This window comes from Zootoca vivipara, chromosome 2 (assembly GCF_965207765.1).
Source record: "Zootoca vivipara chromosome 2, rZooViv2.hap1.1, whole genome shotgun sequence".
Classification (NCBI taxonomy): Eukaryota; Metazoa; Chordata; class Lepidosauria; order Squamata; family Lacertidae; genus Zootoca; species Zootoca vivipara.
In genome coordinates, this window is record NC_142584.1 from 30,403,788 (window position 1) to 30,421,996 (window position 18,209).

Genomic DNA, 18,209 nt, shown 5'->3' on the forward strand with positions numbered 1-18,209 from the left:
CTTTACAGTTATCAACTAATTGCCATGTATGGATCACACACACACACACACACTGCCTATGTCTGCTTTGATTTCAATTGACAATGGATTTCTGACTCATCTCGTATTTTTTTTTAACTCTCCCAAATGCATATCTAAAGAGGTTGCTCCTTTTATGCATGCTGATTTCCTTCACCGAATTTCTTCTGCTCATCTGCCACCCCAATGCTCCAGTTTAACTCAAGTGCCCCATGTGTTAATTCCCCATGGTTTCTTACTGCAGTGACCCACACATTTTTGTGCTCTGCTTGGAGGTGTTCCACGACCATACCAAGACAAAATGCTTAAAGTGAATCTGGTGGTGGCAATCTCTATGACTATCATCAAAGGGTCAACTCTGAAGTACTTCAAGAGCTACGTACGTGACATTCATGTGTAAAAATCATAGCGCATTACTTGAACGTGTCAAGTCTCTTTAAAACCAAACATGACTTCTCCAGCAACTGCTTTCGCATGAAATACACCCTCCCCACTCTGAACCAATGCAAACACTTGCAAAAGCAAGGATGCTAAACTGGAATAAACCCTCAGGCAAGTCGGTTCACATGAACGCAGCTTCAGAAGCAGTGTCATTTTATATGTGAATCATCAGCAGGACCATGGAATGAATACAATTATTTCCCATAACCTTAGTTAATGTTACACAGAGTAACTGGTTAGGAGAGCCAACAATGCTCTTAAAGACTGCACTTTGGATGTGTGTGGGATGACTGAATTCAACCCGCTTACCTCTAAACGACTACTTGAAGTCAAAGGTGGTAAGATATTGAGCTGGTTACACTTCCCTGTTTGTGTAGTACACACTGTAATCCTGTAGCCAAGGGAGGCACAGTGGACCAAGGGTCAGGACTCTTTATTTTGCTACACAACCCTCAATTTCTGAAGAAGTGTGCATGCACATGAAAGCTCATACCAAAATAAAAACTTAGTTGGTCTTTAAGGTGCTACTGAAAGATTTTTTTTATTTTGCTTCGACTCAGACCAACACGGCTACCTACCTGTAACTCAATTTCTCTGTAACTGCTAACAGGGAGAGCTTTTATAAGGGAGGGAGTCCTACTGGTAAGGTCCAGCTGGGGTTTTTGGTTCCGCAGGTGGCCAATCTATATTGTAGGGCAAGGAAATGGGACCCCTAAGGAAACAGAGGTGGTCTTAAAACTCACGGATCCTGGAATGCACCCCCTCCATGGAGACCAGGGAGTGAAAGGCTGAGAGAAAATAAACCAATTTAGGGTGACATGCTTATTGAGAATTCAGCCTGATCTAGTCCAACCCCCTGCAATGCAGGAATCTCAGCTAAAGCATCCATGACTGATGACCATCCAACCTCTGCTTAAAAACCACCCAGGAAGGAGAGTCCACCACCTCTTGTGGGAGTCTATTCCATTGCCAAACAGCTCTTACTCTCAGAAAGTTTTTTCAAATGATTAGTCAGAATCTCCTTTCTTCTAACTTGAAGTCATTGCCTCAAGTTCTACCCTCAAGAGCAGGAGAAAACAAGCATGTGACAAGCATCCCTCTTCCATGTGACAGGCCTTAAGATATTGGAAGATGGCTATCATATCTCCTCTCAGACACCTCTTTTCCAGGCTAAACCTATCCAGCTCCTTCAAGCACTCCTCGTAAGGCTTAGTTTCCAGACCCTTGATCATCTTGTTTGCCTTCCTCTGCACACATTCCAACTTGTCAACATCCTTCTTAAATTGTAGTGCCCAGAATTGGGCACAGTATTCCTAGTGTGGTCTGACCAAGGCAAAATTGAGTGGTAGTATTACTTCCCTGAGGGACGTGGGTGGCGTTGTGGTCTAAACCACTGAGCATCTTGGGCTTGCCGATCAGAAGGTCAGGGGTTCGAATCCCCATGACTGGGTGAGCTCCTGTTGCTCTGTCCCAGCTCCTGCCAACTTAGCAGTTTGAAAGCACGCCAAAAGTGCAAGTAGATAAATAGGTACTGCTCCGGCGGGAAGGTAAACGCCGTTTCCATGTGCTGCTCTGGTTTCGGTGTTCCGTTGCACCAGAAGCGGCTTAATCATGCTGGCCACAAGACCCGGAAAAACTGTCTGCGGAAGTGGACAAACACCGGTTCCCTTGGCCTGTAAAGCAAGATGAGCACCGCAACCCCAGAGTCGTCTGCGACTGGACTTAACTATCAGGGTCCTTTACCTTTTTATATTTCCTTGATCTGGACACCATACTTCTGTTGATGCAGCCTAAAACAGCATTAGCTTTTCTTTCCTTTTTTGCTGCTGCATCACACTGTTGACTCATGTTAAGCTTGAGGTCCACTAAGACCCCTAGATCCTTTTCGCATGTACTGCTAGTAAGCCAGGTGTCCCCCATCCTATCTTTGTGCAGCTGATTCTTCCTTCCTAAGTGCAGAACATTACATCTGTCCCTATTGAAATTCATTTTCATTTTGACATTTGTGTCAAAGCAAGCAGTACCCCACACTTTCCAGTGGATTTCCATCCTTTACTTATTACAGAAACTCTGACCTTTTCGGGGACCTCCACAGCAACTGTAATTCTGGAATCACCCCTAGATGAATGTACTGCAGAAGCAGTAATGTTGGTCTATTAAGAAATAATAATAATGGCATGGTGACCAACCTGGACTCTGGCTTTCACAATAACTAGCTTTTTCTGATTTTCACATATGCCTTGCTGGTTAGCAATCAACCCAATCAGCCAACATCTGCCATGCTTTTTTACCAGCAGTTCTGGTTTTTTGTTTGGAACAGACTAAACACAAGCAAAGTCCTTTTAGAAAAAGAAAAAAAATCCACAACTTCCCCTGGTTTCCTCTTCAAGCATGCATCAGAGAGAGAGAGAGAGAGAGAGAGAGAGAGAGAGAGAGAGAGAGAGAGAGAGAGAGAGAGAGAGAGAGAGAGAGAGAGAGAGAGAGGCCAGAACTGGGCAGAGATAACAGCTCATTAGTCACCAGGCAAAGCCATCTGTTCAGGGACTTATAAATCTGTTTTCTCCACAATGAAGGTGAGAGCTGAGGAGGGAGGCTGGCAAACACCTGAGGTTTTGCTCTCTACTCAAATACAAACATCCTGCCAGGGGCAGCCAGGCACCTCCGTTAGGAAGGAAATGCTTCCATCCTTTTGGAAAGGATGGCGCTTGCCTTCAATCTTTGGCTCAGGAAGCAAGGAGGAACACATGCTTCAGGAGCCTGCAGCACAGGATATTTTCTCCCTGCCTGCCTGCCCTCTCTGGAGCAAAGGGTTTTTGTTTACTCGGAGAGCTGAACTCCCGGCAGCACTGAGGCAAGTGTCTCTACTCCTTTCCAGCATGTTGCCCTCTCACAGTCAAGCCCACTGCATCGTACTTCCAAATGAAGACACCCCTAGAGACAAATATGTTCTCCCCACCTCGCGCATCCTGGAAGAGAAAGAGTGACGAGACAAGGAAGGCGAGACAGGCTGCCAGAACACCTGTCCGCTGCTCCCCCCTTCTGCAATCTGCACAGCTGAGCATTAAGAATGGGACTCCTAACTGGTGGCTGTTGCTGGCAGATCCATCTCTCCCAGAAGCAGCTCTTAATCTAGCCTGTGACAGGTGAGAAGGCATCCCTCATCTCCCTCTCCTTCCTTCAGCTGCCAGTTAATGAACTCAGTGGCGCCTAATTGCTGCACGGTGCCAGAGCAATCCCTTCTGTTCGACCCACAGAGGAAGGAAAACAAATTACTCCCAACTTCAGTTTAACACTTCGACAGAACTTTTTGGCAAAGTCTCTGCTTGCATGGATTCCCCGCTGCTCATCGGGACAGGCGCTCTTATATTTCCAGACCCTTGTCGCCATGTTGCTTCATCTTCGCCATTTCAACTTGCTGGTAAGACCAACAGATTCTCACGGGAACTCTCAAGACATCCCATACTTCCAGGAGATATACAAAACAGGTTATCATCTGCGTCCAGGTGGTACTCTGCCACATTGCCTGCGTTGCTGCAAGTCACAGCCCAAATTTTCACAGGTCTTTGGAATTACTTTAGTGTGGATTTGACCACTCACCATCAAAATAGGTTTGTTATAGAGTACCAAACATGCATGCCAGGCTTAACTGGACAGCTACCTTCTAACACAGGCATCCCCAGACTACGGCCCACGGGCCGGATACGGCCCGAAGGACACAGTTATCCGGCCCGCAAAGACCCCCGCCGCCCACCCACTCTTACCGGCGCGGCTGCCCACTTCCAGGTCCCAGGAGTACCAGAAATAGCTTGCGCACATTGCAAACATCATTTCCGGCGCACCTCTGGGTTGGAGGAGGCCCGTGTGCATGCGCACAAGCTATTTCCGGTGCTCCTGCAACCCGGAAGTGCACCGGATATAGTGTGTGCGCGCGCGCGTATGGGCGCACGCTCCCTCGCCCTCCGGCCTGCCTCACAATCGGCGCTGCAGGCACCAGCCCAAAGCGGGGTAAGTTTGGAGACCCCTGTTCTAACAAAGCGGTAACCAATATGGTGCCCTTTGGATGTTTGACTGACTACAGCTCCCATCCAGAGACAGTGGAGAAAGCCAGAGATACTCTTCATGAGTTTTGGGGTGAAAGTGTAACATACCCAAATACAACCAAAACAGCAGGAGATTAAGATCCACTATGATTTTTTTTTTTAAAAACAAAACAAAACTGGGATTTTTTTAAAAAATGATGCAGCCTGTGGAAGCAAATAAAAGATGCAAGTGGTACCCAGAACAGAAATAAATTAGTAGAGACTGGGGATAGGCAAAGGGGTGGTGGTGGAAATAAGCCAGGCTGGTTCTGGAGCAGGGCCCCTGAGGTCTCCGACAGGGGACATGAGTTAGGAGCTGGGATGGCGAACCCACGGCACAGACCAGGCAAGGAACATAGGTGGCGCTGTGGTCTAAACCACTGAGCCTCTTGCGCTTCCCGATCAGAAGGCCAGCGGTTCAAATCCACATGACAGGGTGAGCTCCCGTTGCTCTGTCCCAGCTCCTGCCAACCTAGTAGTTTGAAAGCACGCTGGTGCAAGTAGATAAATAGGTACTGCTGCGGCGGGAAGGTAAACGGCGTTTCCGTGCACTCCCGCTTCCATCACTTTGTTCCGTTGCATCAGAAGCGGTTTAGTCATGCTGGCCACATGATCCAGAAAGCTGTCTGTGGACAAACACCGGCTCCCTCAGCCTGAAGCGAGGTGAGCGCCGCACCCCATAGTCATCTTTGACTGACTTAACTGTTGAGAGGTCCTTTACCTTTTTACCTTACAGACCAGGCCCACAAGCTGCTTGAAGTGGCCTGCAAGCCCCATGGCAAAATCGGCAGCACTTCTTCCTCTTATAAAGGGGCCTCTCTTGCCCCTTTTGTGCAACGGCTCCTAGGAGGGTTTTAGCAGTCAGGAAATAGGAATAAGCACCCTGACTTAGCAATGGGAGTACACAAGAAGGACGAGAGACAAGGTAAGCAGAGGGTTTTCCTTCCAATTGCAGGGCTGGGGGAAATCATAGGTAGCTAGCTGCTCAAAATTGCTGGCCACTAGGAACTGGAAATCTTGTACCACTGTGCTACTGGCATTTAAAACCAAAACCCTGCCACACAGCTGTTACAAATTGAAGCTTGGGTTCAGAATTCTGCCTCCTAGCACTGCTGCATGCAACCAAAGTGTTTGATTCCATACTTTCAGCATGACTGTGGTTTCTGGACTTCCTTATTTTGTGACTAACAGACCCCAGCACAGTGCTTATTCTGTGTCTAATTACATCCGTTTTTACCAGCACTCCTATTTTTTGGCATCATATGAGCCACGTCACACCATGTACAAAATGTATAGCCCACTACTTATGATAATCACACATGCATGTAACAGGCTACAGCTTCTCACTGCACATAAGCTGTAATCACATATGAATGTGGCTTTCCACACATAGATATTGTGAAATGTGTGAAGTGGCCCCCGAGTTCCACAGGCTAACCGTGTTCTTTTGTGTTTAAAAGTACTTTCTTTTGTCTGTCACCTGCTGATTTGTGAAAACAGTGGTACCTCGGGTTACAAACGCTTCAGGTTACAAATGCTTCAGGTTACAAACTCCGCTAACCCAGAAATAGTACCCCAGGTTAAGAACTTTGCTTCAGGATGAGAACAGAAATCGTGCTTCGGCGGCGCAGCAGCAGCAGGAGGCCCCATTAGCTAAAGTGGTGCTTCAGGTAAAGAACAGTTTCAGGTTAAGAACTGACCTCCAGAACAAATTAAGTTCTTAACTAGAGGTACCACTGTACAGTATAGGAAGCTGACATATACCAGTCCAGACCATTTGTCCATTAAGCCCAGCATTGCCTACTCTGCTCGGCAGCAGTTCCCATGGGGACTCAGGCAAAGAAAGGTCTTCCCCATCACCTGCTATCTATTCTTCTTAGTTGGAAATACTGAACCTGCGACTTTCAAAGCATGCAAAGCATGTACTCTCCGCCACAGAACTGCAGCCCCTCCTTCCTCCCGATGAGATGCCTCAATTATTGTGCCGGGGGCACACATTACGTAAGAACGAGGGCTTGCCCAATCTAGCTACCAGAATAAAGAATTAAAGAAAATACACATTATTTTCCTCCTTCCTTGTTCTTCTGCTGAAGCTGTGGCCTCCCCAGGCTTACAGACAAATATACCTCCCACAACGGTAAGAGAATTGATGTTCAAACCATCTGCCGTTACAGCATTGGTGCACTTGGAGTTGCATTTCTGTAGCCAACAAATACTAGACTCGTTCTCTGGGTCTTATGTACGTGTAGGGAAGGGGCTAGAACTCAAAGGGACCAACAGCTAGTTCAACCACCAGATCAATCAATTCAGAGTATAACGATGTGAACTGATAAAAAAAATTCCTTCAGTAGCACCTTAAAGACCAACTAAGTTTATATTTTGGTATGAGCTTTCGTGTGCATGCACACTTCTTCAGATACACATGAACTAATGTACATGATAGGCTCAGCATTAAGCTAAATCAGGCATCCCCAAACTGTGGCCCTCCAGATGTTTTGGCCTACAACTCCCATGATCCCTAGCTAACAGGACCAGTGGTCGGGGAAGATGGGAATTGTAGTCCAAAACATCTGGAGGGCCGAAGTTTGGGGATGCCTGAGCTAAATGCTGACAGCCAATATGGACGCTTTGAGATACTTTCAAAATAAGGGTCCAAGAATCTTGATGGATAGAAAAAGCATTGCAATTCATTCTTTTTGTTTCAGAATGTTTTCTTTTCCTCACCCAAGTATGTGCCAGGATGCAATATTGAAAGGGAATTCTGCCCATTTCCTTTGAGAATGCCCTCTGATATAAATAAGATCAGCATAAAGTATTCATGGAGATGCTTCTTATTTCTCTAAATTTGAACACGGGGCAGATGTTTTAGATGAGACTAACAACATGATACTGTATGGACATGCTTCAGGTACCTGATGCTCCCATAGCCACATCACAACCATGTTTACTGAAGAGTGCTGCACAGATAGGGCTTACTTTCAAGCCTTGTTTTATGCTTAGGAGGAGTGGAGCCTGATCCAATATATGGGCCCCCCTCTAAAAAACATTCCATTTATTTCAAGAATGGGACTTCTGTGTGCACAGGATTGCAGTCTCGGGTCATTTGGACATTTTTGTTTAGCTTTCATACAAACAATAGACAGGCTTCTATTTATCCCCCAAAGCATGCACAAAAAACATGCCCAGACAACAAGAAGAACAACATATTCAGCCCTGACAATAAATAGCTGCATCTACCTGTACTTCGCCTGTGCTTTGGAGACAGCCATTTTTATTGTTATGAACTGCTAAGATGAAAGTAAGAAAATGTCACCCTTCTAACACTGACAAAAGATGTTTCTTTTTCAATTCACCCCATCGTGCTGAAGCCTGGGTTTTATATAATATAGAGAGAAACCTCCTTTAAATTGTTCTTTGAAAAGAACAGTCTCCGCTTCTTGTCCCAATGTCCATTGCTGCAACATCTAGATCTCTTTCAGTGAAAAACATGGCCCACAGTAAGACCAGTTGACCCTACTTAGATTTTGAATCGATTCTTTAGTAGGAATCTTTTGGATCTCCCCACTGCCCAGCTTCCACTATATACTTAGCAGCAACCTATCATCTTGTGATAATGTGTGCTCTGAAATAACCTGAACCTCAAAAAGTTAGGAAGGCAGGCAAAAAGGAAGCAGCGATCAAAGGGGAGATTTCTAAAAACAGAACCAGAGCCAGAAGCAGCTGCTTTAAGCAGAAGCTAGACAGTCCAATGGGTAAATTTAACCATCTCTTCTGGGAAGACAAAATAGAGCTGCAGGCTGAAATAGCGCTTCTGCACACCATGGAAAGAAACCCCAGATCAAAAAGGTCTTAGGAGAGGGACTGATTTTGCGGCATTTAAAATCAGAGCACATCATTGCTACAACTTCATAATAAAGTCTGTGGCACTTTGGAGAAAAAAGACCAGTGAATTATAAACTCAAACCAGGTGTCATAACTGGGCTTTAAATGCAGGTCTGCTCATGAAATTTTTATTTTATTTTTAGAGTTAATTCAGGCTGTGATCCTATACTCATTTACCAGGGTGGATGGGACGTGCTTCTGTGCAGGCTTGCATAAAAGACTACACTGCCTATTAGAGGCAAATTGGACAGTTAATTTTACAGAAGCTTGTCAATAGGCTATTCAAATATTTTGCTTGTAATTGATTAAAGTTACATGTCAGGGTAGAATTCATTTTATGGCTATTTTACACAAACAGCAGTAAATGAATGCTGACAAGTTGTCATTTGATAAAATCTTCTTGCAAATTTATCACCGAGTTTGTACCACTTCAGAATGCAGCTGGCGGCCGGGGCTTGGAGGTGGGGATCATGATGTGACCGAAAGCTCCTCTATGTCAAGAACTCCCCAGCCACAAAAAATGTGGCATGGAGAAAACTTATTGGCTACCTTTCTGAAGCGGCACCCCCAAGAAAGCTCTACTATGTGATTCTTCTTGAACATGTAAACTGGTCCCAAAGCTACACTGCTGCCTACATGGTCAAGCAAAAGCCACCCACCTCCATCTCCTCAAGGTAACAATTCAGTGGCCATAAAGTGTGAGTCTACCTTACTCAACACCTGATCTCTCACTGTAGAAGACCAAGGACTTGAAGAATCAGGCAGACATCGTAACAGGAGATTCTTGTGCAAAGTCTTCCACCATTTATTTATGTCTCGGCATTATGGCTTGTCCAGTTGCAATCAGCCAGGAAGCAGCATGCACATATTTTAAAAGATGCTGCACTCAGCTTCACTAAACTTGTTAATGGGCTCATGTTCTCACACAATGCATTGGGTGGATGCCCTGTCCTCTGTACAAAAATGTCAATTATATTTTCCCCCTTTTTCGCAGAATTGGAGGGAAACAGCATGAGATCAGGCAGCCAACTACAGACTATATATGGACAAGGGTGGAGAGTTTCCAAAGATCTTTCTCTTTCTGTTTTTAGAGAACATATTATTAAGATGCCTATAACATCCGATTTCCCAAACCAGGGAGTGAAAATAGATCTCCCATTGCATGCACTATGCCAGATGTGTGTGGTAGAGACAGGAGGGATCTAGTCTATCTAATCCAGACAGACCGCGTCTGCCACAGTAAGCTGTTTCTTACATAAAAGCAGCAAATCTAGCTCAAGATATAAAGCAGATGTTCTGCGCCAACAGACTTAGGGAGCTGAAAATTCCAGTGGGACTTTGAAAAGCCTCCCTAAAGATGATCAAGAACGTCAGAAAAAGCACTTCAAACTATGCAAATTTGTATGAGTAACTAAAAGGTTCACTATCTTAGCCTGAAGCAACTCAACTTCTTTAGGTGTTCAAAAGTATTTACAAGCATTAGACCGGTGTGTGTGTGTGTGTGTGTGTGTGTGTGTGTGTGTGTGTGTGTGAGGAAACTGTGAGCCTTCTCATTCCCATCATCCCTGACCACTGGCCATGCTGGTTGGGGCTGATGAAAATTGAAATCGGAATCCTACAACAAATACAAGACCACTGATTGCCTAGCCCTGCAATAAATGAAAACACATCCTTCTCCTCCCCCCTGAATTTATGCTAAAGTCAGACACCACAGGAACAGCAGAATGGTTCAGCTTTGCGGTGTTTCAGTTCCCTCATACCTTCAGATACCTCAGGTATCTGAAGAAGTGTGCATGCACACAAAAGCTCATACCAAAATAAAAACTTAGGTGGTCTTTAAGGTGCTACTGGAAGGATTTTTTTTTTATTTTGTTTCGACTACGTCAGACCAACACGGCTACCTACCTGTAACGTAACCAAGTGGTCATTTCTATAACATTCAAATTTACTTCTTCAGTAAACTTGAGGTGGAAATGCAGACCTACTCTGGAAACAGTTCAATGTGTGTCCAGATCAGAGGGTAAAAAAATAAAACCAAGCAGAGAAGTAAGAGAATGGGTACATTTCTCACCTGATTTGACAGAGAAGGGGAAAACCCCAACTGACTCAAACTGTGAAAGCATGGTCACACAAATAGGTGTGTCACACTCTTTTTGTTTTGCTATCGACCAAAGCCTGGCATCTTCCCCATTCCTCCAGGTTTGTACAGACAAGAGAGAACTGATTTCTGCCCCTCCCATTTCCAAAGTGGAAATGGTGCAAACTAAGTTGTCCATCCCCACTTCTAAAGGTCAGGATCCTACAGCTGCTATGCAGGGGCTGATCTTAAGTACGGTAGCTCCATGCAGTGCCTGTTACCATGTGCTGAGCCGCTTTGCATGCAGCAGCTCAGCCCATTCAAACAGTGAAGACTTAAAGTTGAAACTGCTTTTACCATCCCATGGTGAAAACAATCAGATTCACATGGTGATTTTCTACTACACATAAACCGCTCACTGAGTGGTAGCATCTGCTTCACTGAGCGATTCAAAGTGAAGTAAGCCAATACAGAGTAAGATACAGCAGTCTGCAAACTTCCCCAGGTATTTCTCATTCCACCATCTCCATTTTCTGCTGTGGTACACCTCCCAAATACAGTGGAATGGGCACTTCTTAATGGCAAAGAATGGGATGCTCAGGTGGCATAAAGTCTCCCCTGAAAGCAGATGCATGGCCTTTGATAGGAAGTGCTGGACTTGACAGACACTTGATCTGATCCAGCAGGGCTCTTCCTCCGTCCTCCCCCCCCCCCAGCAAAAAGTAGGTGCCAAACTCCGTCAAGTCTAAATTGCAATGCCAAGTAATACCAAGTAATGAGCACACTGAAGGCATACAATATATGGTATGTCTCCATAGCAAACACCCCTTACACATGCAGGTCCCCAACCCCCCCTCATGCCCAGTATCAGCTTCGAGCAACATGCCTTCCAGAGGAAGCCGCAACTAACTTGGGGAAGTGAGCGCCGCTGAACCCAGTCACTAAACTTCGGGGCAAACGTTCACACAAACTGGGCGGACCCCAAAAAACCCTGATGCATCACCCCACTACCTCCTGAGGCACCCTCTCTGCCGAAGACAGGTTTCCAATCGAAACATGACCTGTACACAGGCCCTGCCGTCGCACCCCACCCGAGTTACCCACCGCCACAAACGCGCGCAGCCGTCCCGACCTTGCCGCCACTTTGTAGTAGTTTCACGTAGCCCCCCATGGCACAGCCCGTCCATGGCGAGGTACCAACCTCGGGCCCGGGGCTACTCGCCTTGCTCCCGAAACCATCATTATATATATGTGTATATATATGTACGTATTTTTTAAAACGTATAGATCGGCATAAATCTTTCTCTCTTTCTGTGCATGCCTTCCGTGTCACCCTGATGTTCTAAAGAGCACCATCACCGCCACCCTTAAATCCCTCGCGCGCCCTCGGGTGGCTGACTGACCCGACCCGCCATCCCCGGAGCAGAAGCCACCCTGGACGGGCTCTGGGCACCGCTCCGCCCTCGGCGCCCCCTGGCCGCCCGAAGCCGGCTTCTCCGTGGCCCCGGGGGCTCTGCCCAAACCTTTTGGCTCGCCCTCCGTCGCGGGAGGCAGGCGCCGGCCGGCCCCTTGCCCTGCCCTGCCCTGCCTTTACCTCTCCCTGGTCCTCTTCCTCCAGGTTGCTGAAGCTCCACACCACCAGGCCCTGGATAAGCAGGATGGCCAGTGCCGTGGCGATCGCCAGCTTGTAGCGGCGGACCAGCTTCTGCACCCGGACGCTGGCCACCATCTTCATTCCAAGGCGGCCGAGGGAGAGGGAGAGGGAGGGAGGGGAGGGGAAGGAAAGAGACAGAGAGAGACAGAGAGAAGGGAGGAAGGAAGGAGGGAGGAGGGAGGGAAAGAAAGAAAGAGGGCGGCCGAGTCGAGAGAGCCCTGCAGACCGCGGGAGCGAGCACGTACGGCGTGGTAGGCGTCGAGCACCCGCACAGGAGGGGAGAGGGAGAGAAGCGAGAAGCTGCACAAGCGCCCGGGAGCTTTTTAAGGCGTCGTTGCAGAAGTCTGGGGCGGGAAAGAGGGGTGGCTGCCTGCTGCGGGCCGGCTGGGGGCCTCGCCTGTCTCGCAGAGGACGCTGCAAGTGAGCAGCTTAAGAAAGGATCCTCTCTCTTTCTCCTCCCACAGTTTCTGTGTGTGTGTGTTTATTTATTTTAATTAAAGATTTTCTTGGTTTGCCAAAAAGTACATGCCTTGTCTCTTTTTTCAGGTTGTAGAATCAATCTTTCTTTTTCTTTCTTTCTTTTGCCTTTGAAGTGAGAGCCTGTTTTCAACGCTCCTCTTCGCCTCCGGGCACAATATTTAGCAAACTAGCCCTTTGCACTTTTAAAACACGCGCGCAGCATTGAAGAAAACCTACATTCTGGCTGTGCTAAGAGGATGGGGGGGGGGAGCTGCAGTTCAAACCACATTCAGCGACACCGACGACCCGGATGAGAAATGTGTGGTCCTTTATTTATTAGTTTTTATTTATACACTGCTTGGTTGTAAAACAAACAAACAAAGCAAAACAGTTCAAAGGGGTTTCCGAAAGATAAAAGGTAGAATCAAGGGGTGAAAATCACATACAAAAGATATAATTGCAGATTAAAATTACCTCAGCTTCCTAGAGGTTGTTGGGACTCCCAACTCCCATCAGCTCAGGAAGCATGGCCCATGGAGAACACAACAAAGGCAGGCCACAGAATTCTCCATCCCTGGGATAGAAGGTTGTTGGAAAGCAGTGGAAACAGGCGGACCGAATAAGGGCACTGGTTTTCCAGGGAGATACCAGGAAATAAGACATCGATTCAGTGTTTTGGTCACTCAGGGGTTTTCAGTTTCATCCAAAGGTTGGGGTTGGTTGGGCCTACTACTGGATGGGCTTCCTGATATATGTACAAGGGTGATAGTCTGATATAGCCATTTCCATGTGGTATGAAAATGGTGTGCTGCTTATGGAAAGGACCAGTGGGGTGTTGATATGTTTTTCCAGCCCAGAGAGATACTGCAGGCAGGAGTGGGGTCCCTCTTCAGTTGCCCATTTCCATGTTGCAAAAGTGCAAAGTGTGTTTGTCAGCCCTCTTCCAGCAGTTTTATTTCCTGTTGGTTAGATTGATACACACACAATTTAATCATTTCCAGTCTCAAATGGTGTTTGTTGGAAGGTTACCTCCACATCCCTCCTTTCTGCTCATTTCCTCCCTTGGCATTTTATTCAGCTTATAGTTTGGGGCCACGATCCAACAGTTAGGGTGCACTTCACTTCATTAAGATCTATGGGTTGGTGAAGTCAGAATAGACCCATTAAAATCACCTCATAGAAATAAGTTTTCTACGTCTGCTTCAGATTGCAGCCTTCATGTAAACAATTAGCATTCTACTGTCGTCTTGATTCTTTGCTGCCTTGGGGGGCGGCAAGTCCTGATTTGTTACTGGGTCAAGTTCAAGATTCTCCTTTTGTTATACAGTATAAAGACTTTTAGGCCTTGGGACCAGTTAACCTAACACCAGTACTTCAGTTGTGAATGAAAACCAGGTTCTGATAAAACAGAGACCGCCAATGCACGATGTTGTTGACTTCCCTTCAGCCCCCTCCAGCATTTTCAACAGTCAGGGGTGATGGAAGTGGTTGTCCAACAATTTCTGGAGGACACCACATTGGCTGCCCCTGTGATACCAAGTAAAGGCATGGTAGGAAAGAAGGGACTTCTAGATTCCTAGGTCTTAAGACATCTGGCCATGGACTGTACTGGCTGGAGCTGATGGGAAATGTTGTGTTGCCCCACAACACCTAGAGGGCACCATGTTGACTATCCCTGGGCTACAGGATCTCTAAAGCTCTCTTGTTTTATGTCCCTGGGCTACAGGATCCCTGGGCTACAGGATCTCTAAGGCTCTCTTGTTTTATGTCCCTGGCACTTCCTCTTTTCCTGTGAACAATTTTACTGTGTTTATCCTTGAGCTTATTTAAATAATCCTTGCTGAGGCAGAATTGCCCCGTCCTTGATCAAGGAGAGTTATATCTGGAAGTCTCTCTGAACCTTTTTATCCCTCACCCATTTTTCCTGAGGATAAATCCAAAAGTATATCTGTACCTGAAGCAGGCTGAACTGGATTCCTTCTTGGTTTCTAAATTGTTGTGATAGCACAATAGTTGCTGAACAGGCCTCATAAGTTACCTTATGTTTGAGCTGCAGTAAGGAATCCTGATATACGTTGGGCAACTGAAGTTGAATGAATTCTCAGTGAGGCTGTAAAATTATATCTGGACCGTTAGGCTTCAGCCAAGGGCTCACATGATTTAAGACTCACAATACAAAATAATGATAATAAAGATACCCTGCACCTCTCTCTGCTTATCAGTGGGTTCGGTTGATTCAAAAATGTATATTATTCCCCTTTAAGATTCATCCCACACATGACACAGTAATGGGTTTTATTTTATTCTATGTTTAAAAGTATACTCAGCCTTCTATTTTTATTGTACCTGTCGGGTGTGTATTTTTGTTGAGGATGATGTTAGCCCAATGACGCATTTTCTTTAAGTCACTTTCCTTGCATAATAATAATAATAATAATAATAATAAACATACACACACACACACACACACAGTATATATATATATTCTGCATAAAGAAAGCCAGGGAGAAGACTAAGCTAGAAATGTTTCCCCCGACATAGTTTTCTATGAGAAGAGTTGTGGGTTATTTTGTCTGGAGGAACATTCTGTCACGTGAAGCCTTGCTTTGCAGTCTGTACAGACACAGGGTTACAACCTCACTGAAAAATGAAGCCAAGAATCTCAAACATATTTTGATCGTGCTGCAGGTATGGCACAGCTTGGATCATAAAGTAGGAGGCCAGCTCTGAGGAGTGGGTGTTCCTTTTTTTTTGTAGACAGAAGACAAAGAACCACATCTCGAACTGTACTTGTTCGATCAAACAGTGGATACTGGGAGAGCTCCCTACAAATGACACATTATGAATTGAGAAGTCAAAAATTAATTGATTACACATTATGAATTAATGAACTGTGAATTATGAATTAAGTAAATTATTCAGTGTCAGTCACAGTTCATTGAAGTTTTCAGAGGCTATGATTTGGAGCCTTCCAAAGAGCTCTCAAAGGAAATGAATGCTCAGATCTGACCGACAGATTAAAAATGCTGTGTTGGCTTCTGTGTTTTTATGGCACTTCAGGCCATGAGCCTGGGCTTGCTATTGTGTTGGTTCTGTTTGCCAAGGCTCTACACAGCTTAACCAAAATCTTCAAATCATAGGCTAGTGTACAGAAGATACCCAGGTATGGTAAGACAGTGAGACATCTACGGCAATGAGCTCCAAATGAACTAAACCAGACTACAGTCGTACCTTGGTTTATGAACTTAATCCGTTCTGGAAGTCCATTCTTAATCCGAAACTGTTCTTAAACCGAGGCGTGCTTTCCCTAATGAACCCTCCTGCCGCTGGTGCCCTTCCACCATTCGGATTCTGTTCTTAGACTGAGGTAAAGTTCGCAAACCAGGACACTACTTCCAGTTTTGCGGAGTTCGTAAACCAAATTGTTCGTAAAGAGGACTGTTCTTAAACCAAGGTACCACTGTTCAGAGAGCTGGTGTAGCATTGGGGCTAAGGCTGCAGCCCTATACCCATACCTGGGACTAAACCCCATTAAGCATGTCTTACTTCTGAGAAGATGCAGTGAGGATTGTGGCCTAAGACACAGGCTGACTTCGATATCAGAGATCTACTCTGCATGGAACTCAGTGCAATCCTATGCATTTCTGCTCAGGTGTAAGTTGCACTGAGTTCAGCAGGGATTCCTCTCAGGTATATTATGATTGCAGCATAAACTGCTTTAATGCACGGTGCCTCAGTCTCCCATCTGCAATATGGGAATAAAAACACAGAATCTACTTTACAAGGTTGCAAGATAATATATGTGAAGTGTTTGAGCACTCTCCAAAGCACAATGCAAATGCAAAATGTCATTACTGTATCGTTATCGTTTATGTCATTTTAGCCTGCAAGGAAAAAACAGGCAGAACTCTTTGAGCAAGGCCCGCATCCTTTGGCTGCTATATCTTTAGAAGCCAACTTTTCCGCATTCCTTACAGAGGCAGACTTGCGAGCCAAGACCCCCAGAAATTCCCAACCAATAACTCAGACGGACACATTATTTTAGGTTTTGTTTTTGGCATAATTTTGGCCACAACTTTATTTAAAATTACAATTAATTTTTTGAGTGTTGGCCTTAGGCTTTGGTTAATCTTCTGCCCCACGGTGGGACAGGACCAGCTCTGACTTCCTGCAATAGGAAAGTCAAGTAAACACTGCATGGAGGAGGAGATAACTGTGCAACAGGCAATCTCCCCCTCCAGAAATGTTCCCCAAGGCTCGTGCTCTGTATAGCCCCCAGCCCCGCACCGTGCGGGGGTGTAAAGACTAGAGCCCCGGAGCCCCAAATTCACTAGCAGGAATGGAGCTGAGACCCCTGGGACGCTGACTACTAAAAGATTCCCTTGTCAATCAAAATTGGATACATGCCATTCTCCCCAGAGACAGCCAGCCCCTCCAATCAGGTTCTCCCAATTAGCTTAAACCCACCCCACAACCTCACCGTCATTTCTGATAGGCCTGTTCGCAACTCTCACTAAATCCCTATGCGGGTTAATGAGTTTTTTGACCATTATTTCTTTGTCAAGTGCTGACCTAGCACCCTGCCCCAGCATCAGATGCACATGAACAGTGGGTAGCAAGGCTATTATTAGAGGTAATGTACTAAGAGGGTCAGCAGTCAGGCTGGAGGAGATGGACAGATATTGGGGGGGGGGGTATTGCCAGGGAGTTGAAGGGGTCATGAAAGAGGAATTGCAGCTGGAGGTGTAAGAAATATTTATGTATACTCCTTAGGAAGCAATTCTTCTTTCATACCACTCTCTTAAAATCTACAGTCTGTCTTCAGACTAAGTGCTTTATATAATGATGAATCACTGGTTGCAAGTACTTTTGTTTGCCTGAAGCTTTGTGTTAAAACAGCCTTTCAGCAACACTGGTTTTGCACAGTGTTGTTTTCATTTTTAATCTCTTCTTGAGTTGGAAGAAGTCTTGTAGGTCATCTATTCCAAGCCCCCTGCTGGAAACCCAGGTCTGGAGCACTCCCATGAGATAGTACTGTACAGTATAGCCCTGCCTTTGCAAAAGGCCTCTTTTGCAAGGAAGAGCACACAACAATCTATCTCGGTAATTGGTTCCATTGTCAAATTGCCCTTTGCATTATGAGGTTTCTCTTAAGGCCCAACCAAAATCTACCCCCTCTAACTAAAACCTATTAGACCTAGGGCCCCTCCAAACAACCTATGTATTATGCATTCCTGATGATTTGCACTTATCTGTGCTATCAAGGTGATTCTACTTCCAGTACAATTTGCACCTTCAGAAGCTTTGAGCCTGTCATACGGATTCGTTTCCAATCGATGCATATCCCATAACTTCCTGCTGAAAACCCACAACTCTTTTAGATACCACAAATGTTCTGGTTTTGTTTTTGTTAAATAAGAGCAAGGGGAAGCATTGCGGAACAAACAAGAGCAGCAAAAAATCCACTTCTAACACTTCTGACGTGGGTTGCGCTGTTAAACCACAGAGCCTAGGGCTTGCTGATCAGAAGGTCGGCGGTTCGAATCCCCGCGATGGGGTAAGCTCCCGTTGCTTGGTCCCAGCTCCTGCCAACCTAGCA

General features: G+C 45.8%; 1 protein-coding gene across 3 annotated transcripts in view; it reads right to left on the bottom strand.

Annotated features, from left to right (window-relative positions):
• Positions 1 to 12,376, bottom strand: part of XYLT2 (xylosyltransferase 2) — a 35,453-nt gene extending 23,077 nt beyond the window's left edge. Inside the window, exon 1 of one of the 3 annotated variants that reach the window (XM_035104389.3) lies at positions 12,092 to 12,376. In XM_035104389.3, the coding sequence (XP_034960280.2) occupies positions 12,092 to 12,232 (141 nt within the window). In that variant the 5' untranslated portion in view covers positions 12,233 to 12,376. The remainder of the gene's footprint in view (positions 1 to 12,091) is intronic. The other 2 variants (XM_035104388.3, XM_035104387.3) reach the window with 2 other exon arrangements.
• Positions 12,377 to 18,209: the final 5,833 nt, after the last annotated feature.